The sequence below is a fragment of the Chanodichthys erythropterus genome, chromosome 23 (genome assembly GCF_024489055.1).
Source record: "Chanodichthys erythropterus isolate Z2021 chromosome 23, ASM2448905v1, whole genome shotgun sequence".
NCBI classification, from domain to species: Eukaryota; Metazoa; Chordata; class Actinopteri; order Cypriniformes; family Xenocyprididae; genus Chanodichthys; species Chanodichthys erythropterus.
In genome coordinates, this window is record NC_090243.1 from 12,846,897 (window position 1) to 12,868,565 (window position 21,669).

The following is a 21,669-nucleotide window of genomic DNA, read 5'->3' on the forward strand; positions in this document are numbered from 1 at the left end:
TGCGTGTATTCTGTAGCAAAGAACACTTTTTAAATCCTTAATGGTGTTTTTGAGCCTTAGATCTTTCTGACCACTCCCTCAACCCTCTCAGACTCTTAAATATTGAATGCCGCTTTTGCGAGAATGAGCTTTTCGCATTGAATGATGGGAAACCATGGAAACAGAGTACTTACAACAGGGCCAGGGGGGCCCTGAGGGCCCTCAGCTCCTTTCAAACCAGGTGGACCCTGCAGAGGGCAAAAAAGAAGAACAAAATATGGGTGAGTAAATAGGCCTAACAAACAGGTTCATATCAAAGTGTCAGTTTTGGCTATTTTCTCTCGCGCATTATTCAACACATCATCTATTCATGCTCAAAGACAGATATTAACATGTACTGTATGTTTTAGTGCACCATGTCTGAGCAAACAAAGCTACCTCCAGCTCATGAAATAACACATCTAACACACATGACCGACTCAGAAAAGAACTTATAATAGAAATTTCAAATTGAAAACTTTTGAGAATTCACACTGAAAGTGCTTGTGGTTGTTATTTTTCAAACTTTGGTTCTTGCATGTGTCGTGACCAATCACGGTCCACAAAATCCTGTGGACTTTGCCTTCATTTTTGACATTATACCTAGTTCTAAACATCTTTCATGCTAAGTTTGAATCTATTAAAGTATTAAAGAGATCTGTGAATTATGGCTTAAGTTTCAGATTGTTATAACACAAAGCTATCATATGGCTTCAAAACTTAGTGCACAAGTCATATTGAGTTTTGTCCTTTTTGGAGCTTGGTCACTGTTTGCTTTTGTTTAGAAAGGAGTAGCATAAATGGTGACACTTTATTTCGGCGGTCCATTTTAGACATTCCAACAACTATAAGTAACTTTGAACTACATGTCAACAAACTCTCATTAGAGTATCAGTAGACTGTCTGCTAACACTTTATTTTGACATTCTGACATTCTACTGACTATAAGTATCTTTGCAACTACATGTCAACTTATTTCTAACCCAAACCCTAACCTAACAGTCTACTAATACTCTAATGAGAGTTAGTTGACATGTAGTTGCAAAGCTACTTATAGTTAGTAAAATGTCTAAAGTAGACCATCAAAATAAAGAGTAATCACATAAACATTTTGTAAATTTCTCCTTATATATTAAATAAAACAAAGAAAGTCATACAAGATTGGAACGGCATGAAGGTAAATGATTTTTAAGATAACACACTTTCTATCTATCATTTTTAGATTAATTATTACTTTCAGCACAGGATCAAATTATTCAATTTTTGTGATTTTCTTGCTCATAGACTTAACTGCTTCAAATATTACCTGGAACAATGTGGGAGATACAAAATCCTGAGACTCTAATGAATTCTTATGAACTTCTATTCTGCAATTCCATAAATAAATCAAGAGATATGGTGGTCTCATGAAGCTCTCAACAGAATTGTGAGCTTTTTATTAAAAGGAATTGCTAACCTAAAAATGAAAATACTTACCCACATGTTGCTACAAACCCATATTTTCAAAGAATCTTTACATAGATTTGCTATCAAGCCCCAAAAAGTACGCAAACACACCATGAAAGCACCATAAACATATTCCACATGACATGTGTCCATACGTATGCTTTATTTCAAGTCTTCTAAAGTTTCACCAATGACCTTTGATGTTACTGACATCCAACCTGTACAATGGACACCATATTTGGTTCAAGAGTCAGAAGTATGTAGATGATGATATAAATTTCAGTTTGTTCCTCACAGAAGCTAACATGTGATTTCAGGAAACAAGTCATATGGACCACTTTTATGGCATTTTTGGAGCTTTTGTAGTTATAAAATTGTGTGTTCCATAGAAAAACTAACAACATTCAGGTTTGGTATGACATTAACGTGAGTAAATGATGACAGAATTTTTATTTTTGAGTTCATTATTTCTAAAAATGAGCGAAAGTTAATGAGAAAGCATACACATACCCATGCCATGACAGACCGTTGGGTTCTACTGCTTCTAAACTATTTTTTGTACTTGCACAAACTACAGCACAAACTGACAGTGGGTTTGGTCTCTTCTGAGTGTGGGTTTCATTAATCTCTGTTTGAGAGAGAAATCCACAGAACTCGACTGCCTGCTGGTGCTGCCTCCACACGATTGATATTTACTGGGCTCTTTTTCTCTCACAGGACAGTTGTCAACTGGGGCACAGTAAAAATCAAAGAGCTGACAAGAGCTCGCGTGTGTGTGTTGGGAAATTTGTGACTCTATGCATGTGTAAATGAACCTTTAGTTCCATAAACTACACTTATATACTAATATAAAATGAATTTAAAATACCCTGTAGATGTGTATGTTTCATGAATGTCCTTGTAGGTCCATCTGTGTGTGTGTCAGGGTTCATGGAGGTGCTGTCGTGGTTTGTGTGCTTATGTGTGTGAGGGCTTGAGATTGCCTCTCTAAAGGGCAGACACACACGGTGGCCTCAGTAATGACTGTTGCTGTCCTAAGAGAGAAAAAAATCGCCCCAGTAGAAAATAATCAGGCAGTGCATGGAGAGCCAGCCTCTGCCACTGACCTTGAGATCAGACACCAACAATGAACAAACAACCTCGTCTCCAAAAAACTTATTGGCAACATTTCCAATTAAATCATTCTCTGGGCAGATAATACATATAAAAGACAACAACCCAGACGCTTCAAAAGGTGGTAAAGGGATAAATGTGAACTGCAGCCAAATTAGCATAATGTACCTCTGCATTAAACAATGCAAAGTTAGCTTTTTTTAGAGGTTATACGCCCTATTAAAGTCTAGGGGAGTGTATTGAAGTCCAATTGTGTGGCTGTAATGAGCCAAGGCTGCTGTCTAACTCTCTGTCCACCTTTAAGATTAGGAGGATTTATTGCAGTGATTTATTCACAATCTTACCGTCACTCCGGGAAGACCTCTTTCTCCGGGGAACCCTCTCAGTCCTGGAGGACCGTCTTTTCCTGGACTGCCCTGAGGACCTGGATCTCCCTGCAGACAGACAGTTGGCAATTGAATTTTTTATTGAACTTCAAATATAATGAACAGAAAATTTATACCAAATGAATTTTCAGCTGATGCTAATGAGCTTTGAACTGATGAAATGGTTCTGAATTATTACTAGCTTCAAATCCACCGTCGCTAGCACTAGAAGGTCGATTCAATTAATATTTCTGACTTCACAGCATGATTAAAACTGTACATTTTATATAATGAAACACAGGAATAGTGAAAAAGTTTTTATATCACATTTTTTGGAGGAAAAAGGCTGGAATCGAAAAGAGTATTTAAGCATCAGAAAACACATTTGAACTTTTAAAAAATAATGAAGAGAACATTTAAACAAATATAAGTTGATATGTCCAACCTATGCTAATAAAATTTCAACTGAAAGATAAAATTTCGTACAAAGTTAGGTGATGGTAAGTTTTTTCAAAGTTTTTTCCTTTGCTCACTAGGCTGCACTTATTAGATAAAAAAACAGTAAAAACAGTAATACTGTGAAATACTAATACAATTGAATCTTTTTTTTAATACATATTTTAAAATGTAATTTATTTGTGTAATGCTGAAGCTGAATTTCCAGCATCATTACTGCAGTCTTCAGATTCACATGATCCTTCAGAAATCATTCTAATATGATGACTTGGTGCTCAAGAAACATTTCTTAATATTATCAATTTTGAAAAGAGTTTAGCTGCTAAATATTTTTGCTTATTTTTGTGACATTTTTGATTCTTTGGATTCTTTGATGAAAGGAAAGTTTATTTGAAATAGAAATCCTTTGTAACATAAATGTCTTCACTGTCAGTGTTGATTAATTTAGGTATCACTTTTTTAAGGTGATGTACTGTAATTACACTGTAGTTACACATTACTACATGTACTTATATAGTAATAACAGTATTATGCATAATTGCAAGTAATTAACACCTAAACCAAACCTTAACCCTAACCATAACTCTATAGTAGTTAATTAATATTACTCACTACTTATTTGAGTAAGTACAATGTAACTACGTCACCTTAAAACCAAATGTGTCATTGCTAAAAAAAAAAAAAAGTACTGACCCTAAACTATTGTACAGTAGTGGTTGCTCCAAATAAACTTCTGCTCAGAAAGCCTTAGTGCTGGTAAGTTATAACAATTAATATTACAGCACAATTAATGCAAGCCTGCCTAAATAAGTATAACAATACTAAATGTGTCTTGAGGGGCCAACAAGTGCAGTAAATTGCAATCAGACTTCCCTGCCTGAAGGGCTCAAGAGTGAATTTCGAGATTTAAAACTGCTAGAAAGCTTAACACAGTTTTAGCCCTTTGAAAGACCACCTCCACTTGACCTCAGTGTCTTTTCATTTTGAATGGACCACTGAAAGTGTCATATGTCTAATAAGAAGAGGAAACAAAAGAGCAAAATCAGGAAAATGTCTGCAGAAAGACCGTGAGTCTGACCGTTCAGACTGCAGCAGCGTACTCTGCCTCCGGGGTGTTCACTCACGTCTGACAGTCTGTCTAAAGTGGGCCGATCAAGCTGATTAAAGTGTCTCCGTTCAGGAGTGACAGAAATTGAAACCGAGACAAGAAGGTTGGACACTCTGAGAAATTCAGTTCAGGTTTTAAAAGCCATGTCTACTAACAATTTAGACTCTATTTAGAAAGGGAATTCAACAATTCTCCACAGTACTGATGTTATAGCACTGGAAAACTTGGATGCACTTGGACAGATCGAGTTTTTGGCCAACAAATTGATGTTCACTGGCTCTTTTTTTGTCAAGGCAATAATCAATGTGGGTCATAATCAATAGTTCTGTTTGATCTTACTTGGCACTTTGCTTTTGTTAATACATTATGTAGTTTTCCAATAAGAAGGGGTTGAATTTGAGCTGAGCTATTGATATTCCAAAACAATCAGTTATTTTCTGATTGTCTTTGCTGTCCATATATTCTATATGCAGTTTGGCTAAAAGTCATGTAAACATGAAAGTCATTCACCTTTGCACCTTCTTTTCCACCAGCACCTGGGAGACCTTGCTCTCCGGGGGGACCAGGGGGTCCAGGATGTCCTCTCTCACCAATAGGGCCGGTTTCTCCTGTTGGACCCTTTCAGGCCATTACAGATATATTAGGGTGATGTTGAAGGTCTTTCAGCTTATCTCAAATGAAAAATACAGTAATAAATACTGTGAAAACATGAATGCCAACCTGTGGTCCAACAACGCCTCCAGGTCCTGGCGGGCCAGTTTTGCCTTGGAAACCCTAGGGGGGGAAAATAATCAATAAAATCAATCAATAAATCAGTCAGTCAGTGATTCATTCTTTCATTCAATCAATCAATCAATCAATCAATCAATCAATCAATCAATCAATCAATCAATCAATCAATCAATCAATCAATCAATCAATCAATCAATCAATCAATCAATCAATTAGTCAGTCTGTCTATCTATGGATCTTCTAATACAACTATAACTTATAGACAGAATTTCCTGGGCAAAAAAAGTAGTTGCAGTACTTCACACTAAATTTATTTCTCTTAAATGTGACAAACAAACATCTCCCACTGCGGCACATCATTATTAATAAAGCCTCTGCCTGGATCAGACAGGACCTCCATAACTCCTTCAGGTTTACACATAACTCAGAGAAAGAAGGCTCATTCAATTCCTGGTTGGTTCTTTCAACATGCTTAGTCTCTCTTTCCAGATTCTCGAGCACCTGATCAGTGATGTCTGCCATAGGTTATCGTTTAGATACAGCTATTTGGGCAGCACATCTATAAACGTGAGTTACTGGAAACTCTTACAGTTTCTCCGCGCTGACCAGGGTGACCAGGCAGCCCATCCTTTCCAGGTGGTCCCTAAAACACAAAAAGTGATGGTGAATATTGTAAATGACACTTTTAAATTCTTATAGCATCTAAAACGGTATGGATAATACTTACAGGGGGGCCCTTTGGTCCTGGGAAACCAACGGGACCCTGGGGCCCTTGAGGTCCCTGGAACAGACAGGAAAATAAGTATACTTGGTGAAAAGTCTACTCTTTTACTTGGTCTTACTTAAAAAAATCAGCATCTGATTATGTATCAGAATATATAAAGAAGGTTAAAGAATATATAAAGAAAGCCTTTGAAATTTGGAGGCCCAATTCAAAGAAACAGTCCGAGATCCCCTCCCCCCATAGGAAAAAAAGACAGACAAAACATTGCATGCAATGTGACTACAATTACTTTACCTCTGTTATATTTACAATGTTATCTCATATCTCCCTTCTAATAGTCTATTTTTAAACACATTCTATCTCTTTAACCAGAACTATTGTTACAATCATGACCGAAAACAGAAATAGCAATCTTCATCCCTCAGCTAAAATGAAATGATACTAAAACAGCCAGTAGGTGCCGGGGTTAGTCATTGAATCATTCAGTCAAATGATTAGTTTAAAACGACTGATTCATTCAGGGACAAAGCAGAAGTGACCGAGTGAGTCGTCAAGTCATCATTAGAACGATTTGTTAAAAAACGTGGATTCATTCAGTAACAAAACTGAAAATGTGTTGCTCTGAGACACGCAACGGCTCTACAGTTCGGAACTATTTTCATTGGCAAAATAGAGGAAAAACATACAATATTGACAATATTGTGTTTAAAATGTAAATCATCTAATAGCCTATTATAACATATTGTTTATTGAATTGTTGTATAAATCAACATCACATTTGCAAACGTGCTGATATTTGGGAAAACGTATTCGATATTGCTTATCAATATTAAAAAGGAGAACTTATATGGAGACTTTTTTGCACCACACCTTGGTTTCTGGAAGCATTTTTATAAATTTGTTTGCATTTGGAGACCCCTTCTGTTGCGAGGCCCGTTTCAAGAGAAACGGGTGAAACAGCAAAGGCCGCTACTGGTTATTAGAATCTGAAATGTGTGCTAGATGTGAATGTTTATCCATCTTATAATCTCATTTAAGGTGGAAAAAAGGAAGAAACATTTATAAATACTCACACTGACAAAACATCAATAAAATATTACAAGCTGAAACTATGTTGAAAGTGCAATGTAGGTACAGTCTACAGGCATTTGACATGCTTTAAACAAATCCTCCAGATTCAGACAGACAAACGGAATAAATAAAGAGGAAAACACTGAAAAACAGAGGAAGAAACGAAAACAGGATTTCATAGCAGAGATAAACAGCGCAACATCAGATTTCAAGTGATGTGAGCCTTGGACAACAGCCTTCCAGTGGTCTAATGCTCAAGAGCTCTTCATAAATCTATAATAGCTTCCAGACGAAAACACAGGTCTGGTGGTAAGTCCTCTTATCTGGAGTACACCCACATGCTGAGCTAATCCTCACTGCGCTTCCTGCAAAAGCACCCTCTCGGAGCGCTTCAAGCCGTACACCATCTCACTGTAGATATAAAGATGGGATAAAATGATTTCTGCTGCAATGCATTCTTGGTGGCACTTACTCTCTCTCCGGGTGGGCCAGGTGGACCGTCGTTGCCCGCTGTGCCCTGTGGGATAATGAGAGAGGAAAGCATAAGGGCTATGCAATGGAAATGACTGACACAAACACAGTCTGAAGGAAGTAGTACCTTAGGGCCTGGTTTTCCTGTTGGGCCTCTGGCACCGCGTGCGCCACGGGGACCCTAAAAATGCATAATTAAATTCAGCATAAATGCTTATTATTGTAATGCAAATTTAAGTGAAATTGGAAGGTGATTGGGGGACGTGCTGAAGCAGTACATACCGTCGGACCTCTCTGCCCTCTTGGACCGGGTTTCCCTGCCACCCCCTTTGAAAAGAAAGAAAAATGAGTGTGGTAAAAAATTGAGGGTGAATTCAATAGCTACACAAAGCAAATCCAATCGCTGCAGCTGTTGCCGTTATTTTTGCCAAGATGAGATGGCAGTGTGTACAGGGGAAAACAAGCATTGGATACCTTCCACTAGGATTTCTGGGAGCCACGGCAATATTTGTTTCAGATGAGGTGTAGTAAAAGCACACAAACATACACACATACACTTGCATTTTGCTCCCTGCACATGATCTAAACACTCGGAAAAATAGCAGCTAACTTGACATTTAGTTATGAATTATCATAAATGCTTAGGGCACAGTTGCTTTCATTGAGAGGTTTCCCATGAACAATACTGGACAAATCTAAGGTTTGTTTCCAAGTGAGAGCAATTCCCATTACATAAATAGGGGGGACTCTCTCAAGGGAAATACTTGATTACTTTTCCTTGGTAGTAGTCAGCACCATTACCCTTTCAATGCCATATATGGGCTTCCAGAGCATGATGTACAGTACGCAGAGTCAGTGTTTTTTTCTGGATATGCAATTTCAGTCAGTATGTGTTGAAAATGTTTTCATAGTTTCCATCTATTGGGAGAAATGACTGAATTTCTGGAATTACTTAACTAGTATCAGGCAATGGCATTGTATTGGTACAGGTACATCGCTCTTGTTAGTGCTTCAGGTTTACATTTAAGTATGTAATGTATCTTTACCATACTGAAGAAATAGTCACAAACATATACAGTATACACATATTCATTGCTTTGATAAAGAAAATGCAACTAAAATGTAAATGTAAGTGGAATTTTACATAGTAAACCACAGGCTCTCTTTAGCACAACAGTGCTACTGACGTAGCTCAATGCTAACACATGAAAAAATGCTGATAACTCTCTAAATAAGGTAATTTCCGTGTTGAAAGTGGTAGCTAATTAAACAAAACAAAATAAAATGTCGTTTAAAAACATCATTTGCAAAGGGATAAGCTAAGCTAGCAGGCTAATCGGCCGGTAGTAATGCTAAGCTGGTACACTAAGCGGTAGTTTGAAAAAAGGAAAGATAAGTAAAAAAAGAAAAAACATTTAATTTCATCTACAGCTTTAGTTATATACTATTATAAGCAAAATATAATTTAAAAGACAATAATGGTCATAATAATATAGTTTAGACAACATACCTGTACATCATGTGATTTTGTAAGATTTCTAACATTGAGTTTACTGCTTACCATGTAAAATGGCCTTAAAGGTTAATTTAGGCTAAGTATGAAGGTAAATCTAAAGGTAAAGGTAAAAATGAACAGAAATAGTAAGTATACATGTAAAAGTAAATGTAAAGGAGAAAAAGAAATGACCTTTGACTTCATGTATTCAGGCACTTTTGCACACTTTCTGAAAGTGAATAGATGCATGAGCATCTTTTGTTGTCAAATATTGATTTGTGTCCATGTTTTGTACAAAGTCATCATACAAATCCTTTCATAAAAGGAATCAATCAGCCTTTTTCATGTGTTTGTTATAATGCAGTGTGCACTTCACACAAAGCAAGTTGGAAGAATCCATCTCACCCTGCCTCCTTTCTCTCCATTGGCTCCTGGGAATCCGGGGAAACCAGTCGAACCCTGCAAATCAAAGAAAAAGACTTAAGGGAGGAAGGGAAGGCAGCAGGACCTGCATATTAATGAGGGATGAACTCCAAGAGTCCCGACTCTCCTACTGATTCCGACAGTTAAATGCCATTACAATCTGTTAGCATTAGCATCTTTGGTTTCGCTACTTCCACTGTAGAGTTTTAAATAGCTGTGAGACTGCTTTGTCCCCACTGTTGGCAAGCTTTTTTCTCAGAATAATAATTCAGCGAGTGGTAGACTTGAATGCGTATGATGTATCCCAAGATAAACAAGGCTGATCTCGATTATGAGTTTCCTTGTTTTGTTTGCACAAGACTAAACGTAGGAGAGCTTCGGGAAGGGATCACTTGTCAAAATGGAAATACAACAGGGTCCACCAAGGATGGAGGACGATAATCAACCAAAACAACAGATGCTGGACGAAAACAAATGGCCATAAAGTCAGATAAACAACCAGAGTTAAGAATAAGAGTCTCTACTGATGAGTCTTAATCGCTCTCATTCTCACTTCCTGTCTGTTTCTTTCTCTCATTCTCAATGCAGTAAATTAAAAACAGCTTACCCACGTTCCTCAATCCTGGCAGCGGTATAAGCATTCAAGAAAGAAAATCAATACACTGTTTTACACATTAATTTTAAGGCCAGGCCTCAGAGTCATGCCCTGTAGAAATCAGATTTGATTTACCACAGAAGATATTATGAAACTGTAAAGGTGAGACACTGACGAATAAGCAATGACACTCTATAAAAAATGCCACAACTCAGAAGCCAGTAACCACTCAGACAGTGATGGGCTGGTCTTCAAAAGTGCACTTTTATGATAATTTGAGAGTTGGCAGGCTGTTTGAATCCATTCCAGAGATGATGGCATGTCAAAGTGCTTGTAATCACATCACTTGTCTGTCATTCGTTAATGCTGCTAAATAGACGCAGATTTACGAGACTGTAAATCTACTACTGTAGTCAGCACCTCTGCTAGGACTGGGCTTTACTCCATATTATTCCAGTCAATTCAAAATAAGCTTGAGGTGAAATATGTCATTTGTTCTCCACTATTGGCACAAAAAGGAAAAATACTGCCATTATTCGGAGAGAAACAAAACCCCATGCCACTGGTTGAGCCTGTCATCATTTACTCGCCCTCATGTCCTTCCAAACCCCGTAAGACTTTCATTCATCTTCGAAACACAATTTGAAACATTCATCAATGCACACATCAGATATGGTAAACGGAAGATCAAGCATGCTTGTTTGATATGCGAGAACCAATGAGGTTCATTCTCATGTGTTACGCAGCACATTTTAGTTTCTGCAAGAACCAATGAGGTTTTTTCTCGCGCATCAAGCAAGTACGGTTGAGCTAGTTTATGTTTGCCGATGAATGTGAATAAAAGCCTAAATTCAATCAGATAAAATATGGACTAAACCGCTCGATTCATATGGATTAGTTTTACATCCTCTTTATGAACTTTTTGAAGTGACAAAGTGGTAGTTGCGTGGACTGTCACTTGAGGGACCGAAATCGGTCAGGTTTCATTTAAAGGTGACATAGAACGCTTTTTCACAACATGTAATATAAGTCTAAGGTGTCCCCTGAATGTGTCTGTGAAGTTTCAGCTCAAAATACCTCATAGATTTTTTTAAATTCATCTTTTTAACTGCCTATTTTGGGGCATCATTATAAATGCGCCGATTCAGCGTGTGGACCCTTTAAATCCTCGCGCTCCCCGCCCCCGAGCTCGCGACTATATAGACCCTTTTACAGCCCACGTGATCAAATAGTTGCGCACGCATTTTGGCAACGGAAGTGGTGTTGTTCCCCAGTGGTTCTAACGTGTTAGATATGATTTATATGCTCGTAATTTCTCTCGGGTGTACACGCTCGGTTTCTCAACTAAATACGTATATATATCTGGCCACTGTATATTTGGCCATCTGCTAACGTCTTCTATCCACTCCACTATAGTACACGGATCTGGTAGCCGGATACCATTTGTTAAAGTCAACTTTTTAAAATAACTTTCTCTGTCTGTGTTGCTTAATCCGCTCGTGTAGCTTGATAAGCTGCTGGTTCTCGCCATGGTTTTGTTGCCAAAATGCGCGCGCATACGTTGCTACGTCATCATTGTGTACAAACAGTAACAAAGGGACTGGACTGGCAAATGCAAATATTCGGAGGCATGCATATTAATGATCCTGACTGTTACGTAACAGTCAGTGTTATGTTGAGATTCGCCTGTTCTTTTAAACAAATGAGATTTACAAAAGAAGGAGGAAACAATGGAGTTTGAGACTCACTGTATGTCATTTCCATGTATTGAAGTCTTGTTATTCAACTATGCCATGGTAAATTAAATTTTCAATTCTATGGCACCTTTAAAATATCTTCATTTGTGTTTTAAAGATAAACTAAAGTCTTCCAGATTTGGAACAACATGAGGGTGAGTAATTAAAGGATTAGTTCACTTCAGAATGAAAATTTCCTGATAATTTACTCACCCCCATGTCAGTCAAGTTGTTTATGTCTTTCTTTCTTCAATCGAAAAGAAATTAAGGTTTTTGAGGAAAACATATAGTGGACTTCAATGGCTACCAATGGGTGGAAGGTCCAAATTGCAGTTTCAATGCAGCTTCAAAGGGCTCTACAAAATCCCAGCTGAGGAATAAGAATCTTATCTAGTGAAATGATCGTCATTAATAAATTAAAAACTATATACCTTTTATTCACAAATGCTCATCTTGCACTAGCTCAACGATACGCCACGCATTACATAATCACGTTGGAAAGGTCACACGTGAAGTAGGCGGAATTAACGAGCAAGTGTTTACAAAGCAAACATGCAAAGACTAAGTCAAATGGCCTTTACAAAAAAAAAAAAGTAAAACAACAATGTCAGATGATTTTGAAGAAAATTAGATTTTCAACTTCAGCCTACGTCATGCGTGACCTTTCCAACATGATTACGTAATGCATGACACATCGCAGAGCTAGTGCAAGACAAGCATTTGTGGGTAATAAAAAAAAAAAAAAAAATGTATACAGGGAGTGCAGAATTATTAGGCAAGTTGATTTTCTGATCATATTTTTTTTCCAAGCACATTTTACCAATTCCAATCCACATCAATCTTAATAACTACTATTAATATTGTTTTTAATCATTTATAAGTGATATATAATTGTTCATGAAGGCTGGAAATGAAGAATGCCCTATATTCAGGTGTGCAGAATTATTAGGCAGGGTTTCTTTTACAGATAAAATGAGCCAAAAAAGAGATTTAACTCAGACATAAAAGTCAAAAATTATTAAATACTCATGAGAAGGATGCAATACTAATGTAATACTAGAAATTGCAAAGTTAAAGCATGACCATTGGACAGTGAAATGCTCATTGGATCAGCGGGGTCATACAAAAACAGCTGGAGAAGAAAAGACACGTTAACTGCAAAATAATTAAGAATTAAGGTGAAGAATTAAGTGTGAAACCATCAGGAACCCTTTAGTCTCCAGCGCCACCATTTCCCAGTACTGAAACCTACCTGGAGTCTTCAGAAGTGTGAGGTGTCAGGATCTCAGAGACTTAGGTTAGGTGAAGAATCCTAAAAAATGACCCGCTCTTAATAAGAATCACAAGCTGAAGTGTTATAAAATACATGAAGACTGGGTTTTTATAGGCCTTATAAACAGACAGCTTGAGAGTGACTCCTGAAGGACCAGCACCACATCCTCTTGTACCACTGTTTGAAGAATTTATCTTCCAGAATCTGGCAGTAAGGTGTGGGAGTTCACTTTTAGTCCATCTCTTATCCTGAAATGTCCATCTTGCAGAGATGGACTAAATGATCTTCCAAAACTTACTGCCAGATTCTGGAAGATAAATTCTTCAAACAGTGGTACAAGAGGATGTGGTGCTGGTCCTTCAGGAGTCACTCTCAAGCTGTCTGTCTATAAGGCCTATAAAAACCCAGTCTTCATGTACTTTATAACACTTCAGCTTGTGATTCTTATTAAGAGCAGGTCACTTTTTAGGATTCCTCACCTAACCTAAGTCTCTGAGATCCTGACACCTCACACTTCTGAAGACTCCAGGTAGGTTTCAGTACTGGGAAATGGTGGCGCTGGAGACTAAAGGGTTCCTGATGGTTTCACACTTAATTCTTCACCTTAATTCTTAATTATTTTGCAGTTAACGTGTCTTTTCTTCTCCAGCTGTTTTTGTATGACCCCGCTGACCCAATGAGCATTTCACTGTCCAATGGTCATGCTTTAACTTTGCAATTTCTAGTATTACATTAGTATTGCGTCCTTCTCATGAGTATTTAATAATTTTTGATTTTTCAGTCTGAGTTAAATCTCTTTTTTGGCTCATTTTATCTGTAAAAGAAAACCTGCCTAATAATTCTGCACACCTGAATATAGGGCATTCTTCATTTCCAGCCTTCATGAACAATTATATATCACTTTTAAAAAACAATATTAATAGTAGTTATTAAGATTATATATATATATATATATATATATATATATATATATATATATATATATATATATATATATATATATATATATATATATATATATAATATTTTTTTTTTTTTGGGGTGAACTAACCCTTTATGTTTAACTCCATTAAATTAAAAATATTATGAAAGTACAGCATTTCAGATGCAGCAACAGTGTGTGTAAGGACCATGTTTTAAAAATGTAATATTCTCAAAAAACAAGTCATTATATTATGCAGTTTTGCTACTTGCTACTGGATTTTTAGATATTTTTGAAAAAACAAAAACAAAAAAAAACTGCTTATAAATTATAAATGACCATGCAGAGCAATTCACAATAATGTGAACTGAAAACGCAAAATCTTTCCAATTTTAACTAGCTGCCTGAAATGACGTCAAAGTTATAGAAGGTTTCCAGACCTCCAAGACCATTTAAGGTCTAATTTGGGGCTGGCCTGAACCAGATTGGGTACTGCTGTTACAGCTGATGCTGTTGTTGATGAAAGGCGCTGAGGTCTGACACATGCATCTGTGCTCAGAGTTCTCCTCACTGCCTGCGTGACCAGCATCCCCAACAGCACAGGGAACAATCCTGGCATGAGCTCCTCATTTTAAAAGAGCCTTACTCGGTGCAGCATGCATAATGCATTCTCAGGAGGGCATTAGTTCATGCTAATGAGCCAAGTTGTTGTTTAGCTCATAAGTGAAACAATCGTGATGCAGATACAGGTGTCATGTTCAATTTAAGTGCATACCTTTGGCCCTTGACGTCCTGGATAGCCAGGCAATCCTGGAACACCAAGTTTGCCCTGGAGGAAAACAAACCAAAGATCATTAGTGCAAAAACAGCTTTGGACAAACAAAAATCTCATTTAATATTAATATTCAAAACACAAACACCGCATCACTTCCTGACTCCCCACGCCTCGCTAATCATTTAATCACGGTAAACCCGAAATCAACAAGCAGTGTACCTTTTCTCCAGCTGGTCCCAGGGGTCCAGGTTCACCGTTGGGGCCTGCACGACCTTTCGGGCCCTCCGGTCCATCCTCACCTCTGGGTCCAGCCAATCCAAGTTCACCCTGAACATACACAGAAAACCACCCAATCAGTGGAGCCCTTTATAGGATAAAATTAGCATGGGCTAGAAGCCAGCAAGGCTGGATGCTGTTTATTTACCCTGTCGCCTTTGAGACCCATGTCTCCCTTGAAACCCGGGAAACCGTCCTCACCCTGAAAAGTTGAATGAGAAGAAAATACATTATGGAAAACATATAGTGATGAAGCTATAGCTTCTGCATATAAATACAGCAATTAATTCTTTGGAGTTGTACTAGACCTCCATCTGCTGACAATAACGCAGTACTGCAACACTATCAATGACTTTTATTCAGTCTGGAAGGTACAATATTGTCTATATGGAGCTTTTTAGCTGAAATACACTTAAATAAGAGTGTGTTAATGGCTAAAAGTGAGCTAACCGCTAAAAGTATGCTAATTGTTATGATTTATGATTCTGTCACTAAGCATCAGTCTGAATCTTTCACATTCATGTGCATGATGCAACTTTGTGACTCAACTCAACTAATGCTTTATTTATATGGATACAGACACAGCTAGACACTTCAGTTTTTTTTATGATGGCACTACAGTATCAATCCCACTGTCAATTGAGCATCATTCTCAAACTTTTGAGACTGCAATCTGATTAGCATTCATTTAAAAATGTGTTGATAGTTTTTAAAAAGGGGAAAGAAGAGGTTTGTGCGGATCTGGACGTACTTAATGGTGCTGAAGTGATTTTGTGTCTTGAATAAGTGTTATGACACTATCTCTGCATGATTAAACAGCACTTATGATGTGATGTTTAAGTGGACAGAATGTGTAGTGGCTATTGGACTCTTTTTATGCAGATTTACTGACCAGTATGTGTCATTGCATTGATTCTACAAGTTGTAACATCTAGCTGAGGGTACACCATCACAACGCAGACACTTTCTCCCTATCTTTGTTCACAAAAGATGTAGATTTATGCGTACCTTCTCTCCTTTGCCTCCCTTCAGACCACGAACTCCATCAGCACCCTGTAAGACGGAGAGCATATGATCAAGCAAAGCTCACAAACTCATCGCACACCAATAAATCTCTATCAAACACAAAAAATGCTTTACCTTCACACCACGAGGGCCAGGATAGCCGATGGGGCCCTGGGGACCAGGCTGGCCCTGAAAGTGACAACATTGAAAAATTATGAAATGTGTGTGGCGAGGAACGAAAATCTGTGGCTGAAGTAATCTTGCAAGAAGTTTATAGCACTGATCAAAAACTTTCAAAAACAGATTTCTTAATCTGAAATTGTATGTGAAATTGTTTTACTGCAAAAAATGAGAATGAAATATGACAAAACTAGCATGTTTGTGGCAATTAATATATGTAATTTAGTGTGTATATATACAGCGCACAGCATAAATGAGTACACTCCCTCTACACAAAAGATGTATTTTTTTTTTTTTGATCACTAATACAATTCATGGAAAGATGGCAAAACTAAAATGTATTAAACATAAACATAATAAAAACTGAGAAATATATGTCATTAATAGCCATAAAATAAGAAAATTAGCCCATTTTGTTTTTAATTAAAAAAAGAGTACACCCTAGATTTTATTCAACAAATGTATAATATTCTAGCACTTAGTATGCCCTCCATAATTTTGAATATACTGCTCTGACCCTTCTTGGAAAGGAGTGTACAAGTTCATGACAAATTGTTACATCTGTCCTGTTTAACTCCTGGATGATGAGCTCTTTAAATGCCCTGATCTTTAATGGGGAGTGTTGCTCAACTCGTCTCTACACAGTAAAATCCACAGAGTTAAATCAACTCTGCTCAGATAACATTTGGTCCCTCTCTGAATAGTGTTAAAATAACACTGAAGCAGAGTTAAAATTAATGGGATAATTAAGCTATTAATTAAGGGATGATTGAACATTAATGATGAACACCTGCTGTTAACAAGCAGAATAACTGAAGAAAAGAGAAACACAAGAACTACAAGTTTAGTCATTTGTACATTTTGGTTTTGCATTAGCAACCCTGTGAAACTACAGCATGAGAAGAAAGTGCTGCAGCAAACAGATATACTGTTTAATTTTAAAGCCATGCAGTGCATAAAAAAAAAAAATTGAACTACTACATCACTTAGACACACACAGACATCAAGAATCAGCATATGAATCTCAACAATGGTGATAAAAATAAGATGCTTCATGCTACAATGCATGCTGGGTATCACCATGGGACAAAACTCCCATCATGCACTGCAGTATGAATAATTATTGTCACCACTGTTGAGGATTGTATGCTATATTTTCTTGTATAAGCCTGAGCTGTAATAGTTGCTCATTTTTATCACTGAAATACGGTGGCATTTGTTTAATGGAATTTTTTTTTGTTTTTGTTGCAATTTTTTGATAGCTGAATCTCAGTCAAGAAACTAAAGAGAACGAGACCTCTTTGTGTTGCTTATTTGAAATGGCTTTCAAGCTGCAAATTTATGTGGATCTGCTCCTTTAGTCTTTTGATTTGGTAATGCACAAGTGTTTGCTGTGAAACACTATTGCAATTGCTCAAACACAAATTATTTTAAAAACATAAAAAGGTCAAGACCCAAACTAAAACAAACCCTGACCACCACGATGGTGACATAATTTATTGACCAATAAAACACCAACATTTAAACCTCTGTTGATTCTCAATAAGAAATTATTTAGACATGTGACAAAAATAAAGTCAATATGGTTAGTAATAAGTAAATCATATCTTGAGAGATTTAATGTCTTTTGATTTCAATTAAATGGTTTTGGCTGAAGTCACTTGTAGTTCTTGTGTTTCTCTTTTCTTCAGTTATTCTGCTTGTTAACAGAAGGTGTTCATCATTACTGTTCAATCATCCCGGAATTAATAGCTTAATTTTCTCATTAACTTTAACTCTGCTTCAGTGTTATTTTAACACTATTCAGAGAGGAATCAAATGTTATCTGAGCAGAGTTGATTTAACTCTGTGGATTTTACTGTGTACAGAATCCCCCACAGGCACTCAAGAGTGTTAAGATTGAGTGCAATACATGTCCACAGAAGATTTTTCACCTTGGGAGAATGCATATCCTCATTGTCATGTTGAAAAATCTTCTGTTTCAAGTTTGTGTATTAAATTACACAGTGGTGTGTGAATTCATGACAGCATTGATAAAGCACAACACCTTCATACCTTTAGCACTTATACATCCCTATATAAGAGCTTTACTACCACTGAACTTTACTGTGGGAACCAGGCACTTCTCACTGTACTCCTCCTCTAGCAACACCATAACATTTTGGATGCTGTTAGATCCAAAATTATTGATTTGGTCTCATGAGACCAGAGTATTGATTCCCAGAATCTATATTTTTTTAAATATGGGCTTTGGAAATGGCTAACTGACTTTATTGTGCTTTGGCTATAGTAGGTAGTTCCAGTGAGAACAACAACCATGCATGTCATTTCTGCAGGCTGCATCTTACTCTGTGAGATAAACAGTCACTCTTTTCATAGCTTTTGCTGGCTCTGAGACACTCGCTTGGTATTTCTCCTGCTCTTTGTCTAGCAAAAAAAATCCCTCATCACTAAATGAAAGCTTAAAATGAAGGCCTGATTATTTCAGGGGCCCTGTCACAAGTCCAATATATATATATATATATATAGCCATCACCATAAACTGATCATTAAAAAAAGAAAAAACATCTGATTGATCAATACATATTCAGTGTAAATACTCCCTAAAATTGTGTTTGCTTACCAAAGCTCCTTTCTCTCCAGGTGGGCCCTCTTTACCAGGATGTCCCTGTAGAATAAAGACAGATATTTAATATAAAGTGACAGATGAAAGGCATAACTGACTGTTTAGTGTTTGACAATAGCTATAGTTCTCAAGGTTTGCTATCACAAAACACATTTTCTTTGCTGTGATGCGAGTAACGCATTACAAGTAACACGAGTTATGTAATCAGATTACTTTTTCAAGTAACAAGTAAAGTAATGCATTACTTGTAAATTTACAACAAAATATCTGAGTTACTACTGAGTACTTTCTTTTCCCATTTATTGACTGACATCTCTCCTATCGCCATGTTGAGAGAAATCGGGAGTAAGTGCAGAGGCGTTATGTGCGCATGATGGTTACTGTAGTTCTAGACTAAATAAGAGCATGCATTTACTCGTGTCACTTGCACAAATCAGATTGAATATTCCTCAAAATGAAGTGAGAGTGTTGAACTTTCTTCTCCTGTATGCTATTCTTCTTTAATCCAGAGGTTTGTTTGAGCTGCGCCCTCTACTGTACAGGCATGAATTTGCATTTCCTTCAGCCTGAGGCTTATTCATTTTACTTATATCACTTAATATAACTTTTTTTGTGTGTTATTAAAAAACAAACAAGCAAGTCCATCCCAGTTGAGAAAAAGTAATGCTAATGCAATGTAACACATTACTTTACATAACAAGTAACTAAGTAACACTATTAGTTACTTTTTTAGAAAGTAACACAATATTGTAACACATTACTTTTAAAGTAACTATCCAAAATACTTCTATACTATCAATAATATAGAGTATGTTAGTATGCAAAATGTGAATGAAGATAAAGTCTAATTTTTAAACAAGTCTAAATCACGATACTATGAAATGTATTTCAATCATCACCTATCAGTAGTTTAGTAGACATGAATCACTGATACTTACAGGAGGTCCATCTGCGCCAGGCAATCCAGGCAAACCAGACCTTCCCTGAGGACCCTGTATGAAGAGACAGAGAAAAAGAACTTCAATTGGATTAAGAAGGATTTCTAAGAGCACAGATGCCCTACAGGAAACAACATGCACTGAATCATGAACCAGCTGTCTTATGAAAAAAGAAGTATGCTTGAAAATAAATGCTACTGAAAAAAAATGCATGTTCCAATGATGTTTTGAGACTAAATCACATCTATCCCGCACTGAAGCTCAATTTGACATTTGCATTTATTAATTTATCCAAAGCAAAAGAGCAAAAAATACACATATAAGGGATAAATAATAAAGAACCAACAGCATTATCACCATGATATGTTGGTTATCTTTCCTTTTGGTCTCATTCTGTTCTCCTGAGAATTATATGCATGAAACTATGAAAGACTTACTTTTTCTCCAGGTGGTCCAATTGGGCCCTGCGGACCTGGGAGACCCTGTGCAACAGAAAACAGACAGCAAACGTCAAGATTTGTTGCTATGGCAGCAGGGCGGGGGGAGATGGAGCGGTAGGTGTGTGGTAGAGAGGAGTCCTATCTGATGACTTACACCCAATAATGGACTTATTGTATTGTCCCTGTGTGTGTGTGTTGGCAGGGTCATTGGTGTTTGCACTGTGTGCTTGAAGTGTGTGTGCATACACGCGTTATTACTATGTGTGTGTTTACAGTGTCTGATTCTGTGTATTTGTGAATGTAAGAGTGTGTGTGCTAACCAGGAGTTCACTCCAGGGAAATTTGAGCTCACTGGTCTGATTCGACCACTGCAGGTGGGGCTTTATGAATGAGACGCTTTCAGCTGCCCACTTCCTCTGGGCCCAGCAGAGGCTTACAGAAATATTTCAGATAATTCCACCGTGCCCGCTGAGATTTAGTGCGACGAAGCCGTTCAGAAGAAAGATTGAAAAATTATGATGGGGATGAGAAATGAGAAAAAAAGAAATGGGGTTCAATGAATTGGGCTGAATAATAATAATTCAGAATTCCGCCTGTAATTTAGCAAAATCAAAGCTATAGTAGATTGTAAGAAAATTATTTTTTGAAACTGTAAATAAAACAGTAGATTACTAAATATTTAGTTAATATTTAGTATTTAGTGCATTTTACAAAATATGATTTTAGTTTTTCTACTTCAAAATTCAGTGTGTTTCCGTTTCTTTCTCTACACCAATTTTTTTAATTTAGAGACTGAGAATGAAAGAGAATGAAATATGAAACTAGCATGTTTGTGGCAATTATTGCAAAATTAATATATGTAATTATATATATATATATATATATATATATATATATATATATATATATATATATATATATATATATATATAAAGTCTTAATGTAATATATATGTTTATTTTTTAGATATTAAATATATTTATGTATATATATATATATAGATATATATATATATATATATAAATTTATTGTTACACTTGTTTACTTTAGTGATATATATATATATATATATTTTTTTTTTTTTTAATATATTTTTTATATATGTTTTTTGTAATTCTAGAGACAATTAAATATGATGAAACTAGCATTTTTGTGGCCATTATTGCAATATTAATATATGTAATTTTGTGTATATATAAAGACTTAATGTAATATTTGTTTATGTTTATTTTAGTTTTTATATATATAATTTATGTAACTATATATATAGTTACATAAATTAATTTTTCTTTTTTTAAATTATTGTTCCACTTGTTTTCTTTAGTGTTTTAATGAAATATATTTTATATATTTATTTTATTATATTAAATATATTATTTATATTACTATATCTATATATTATTGTTCCACTTGTTTACTTAAGTGGGTTTTTTCCCCCACTTTTTTCCCAAAATATTAAAAGGACTGCACATAAGATGTAT

The 21,669-nt window shown here is 36.3% G+C and overlaps 1 protein-coding gene across 3 annotated transcripts in view; it reads right to left on the bottom strand.

Moving 5' to 3' along the window:
• The window catches only part of col11a1a (collagen, type XI, alpha 1a), an 88,261-nt gene that overhangs the window by 26,769 nt on the left and 39,823 nt on the right, over window positions 1-21,669 (bottom strand). For all 3 annotated transcript variants that reach the window (XM_067377590.1, XM_067377589.1, XM_067377592.1), the window contains 18 exons: window positions 20,186-20,230; window positions 19,749-19,802; window positions 18,808-18,852; window positions 16,140-16,193; window positions 16,008-16,052; window positions 15,148-15,201; window positions 14,943-15,050; window positions 14,724-14,777; window positions 9,405-9,458; window positions 7,787-7,831; window positions 7,632-7,685; window positions 7,506-7,550; window positions 5,966-6,019; window positions 5,828-5,881; window positions 5,227-5,280; window positions 5,017-5,124; window positions 2,922-3,011; window positions 174-227 (listed from right to left, as the gene is read on the bottom strand). In XM_067377590.1, the coding sequence (XP_067233691.1) occupies window positions 174-227; window positions 2,922-3,011; window positions 5,017-5,124; window positions 5,227-5,280; window positions 5,828-5,881; window positions 5,966-6,019; window positions 7,506-7,550; window positions 7,632-7,685; window positions 7,787-7,831; window positions 9,405-9,458; window positions 14,724-14,777; window positions 14,943-15,050; window positions 15,148-15,201; window positions 16,008-16,052; window positions 16,140-16,193; window positions 18,808-18,852; window positions 19,749-19,802; window positions 20,186-20,230 (1,071 nt within the window). The remainder of the gene's footprint in view (window positions 1-173; window positions 228-2,921; window positions 3,012-5,016; window positions 5,125-5,226; window positions 5,281-5,827; window positions 5,882-5,965; window positions 6,020-7,505; window positions 7,551-7,631; window positions 7,686-7,786; window positions 7,832-9,404; window positions 9,459-14,723; window positions 14,778-14,942; window positions 15,051-15,147; window positions 15,202-16,007; window positions 16,053-16,139; window positions 16,194-18,807; window positions 18,853-19,748; window positions 19,803-20,185; window positions 20,231-21,669) is intronic.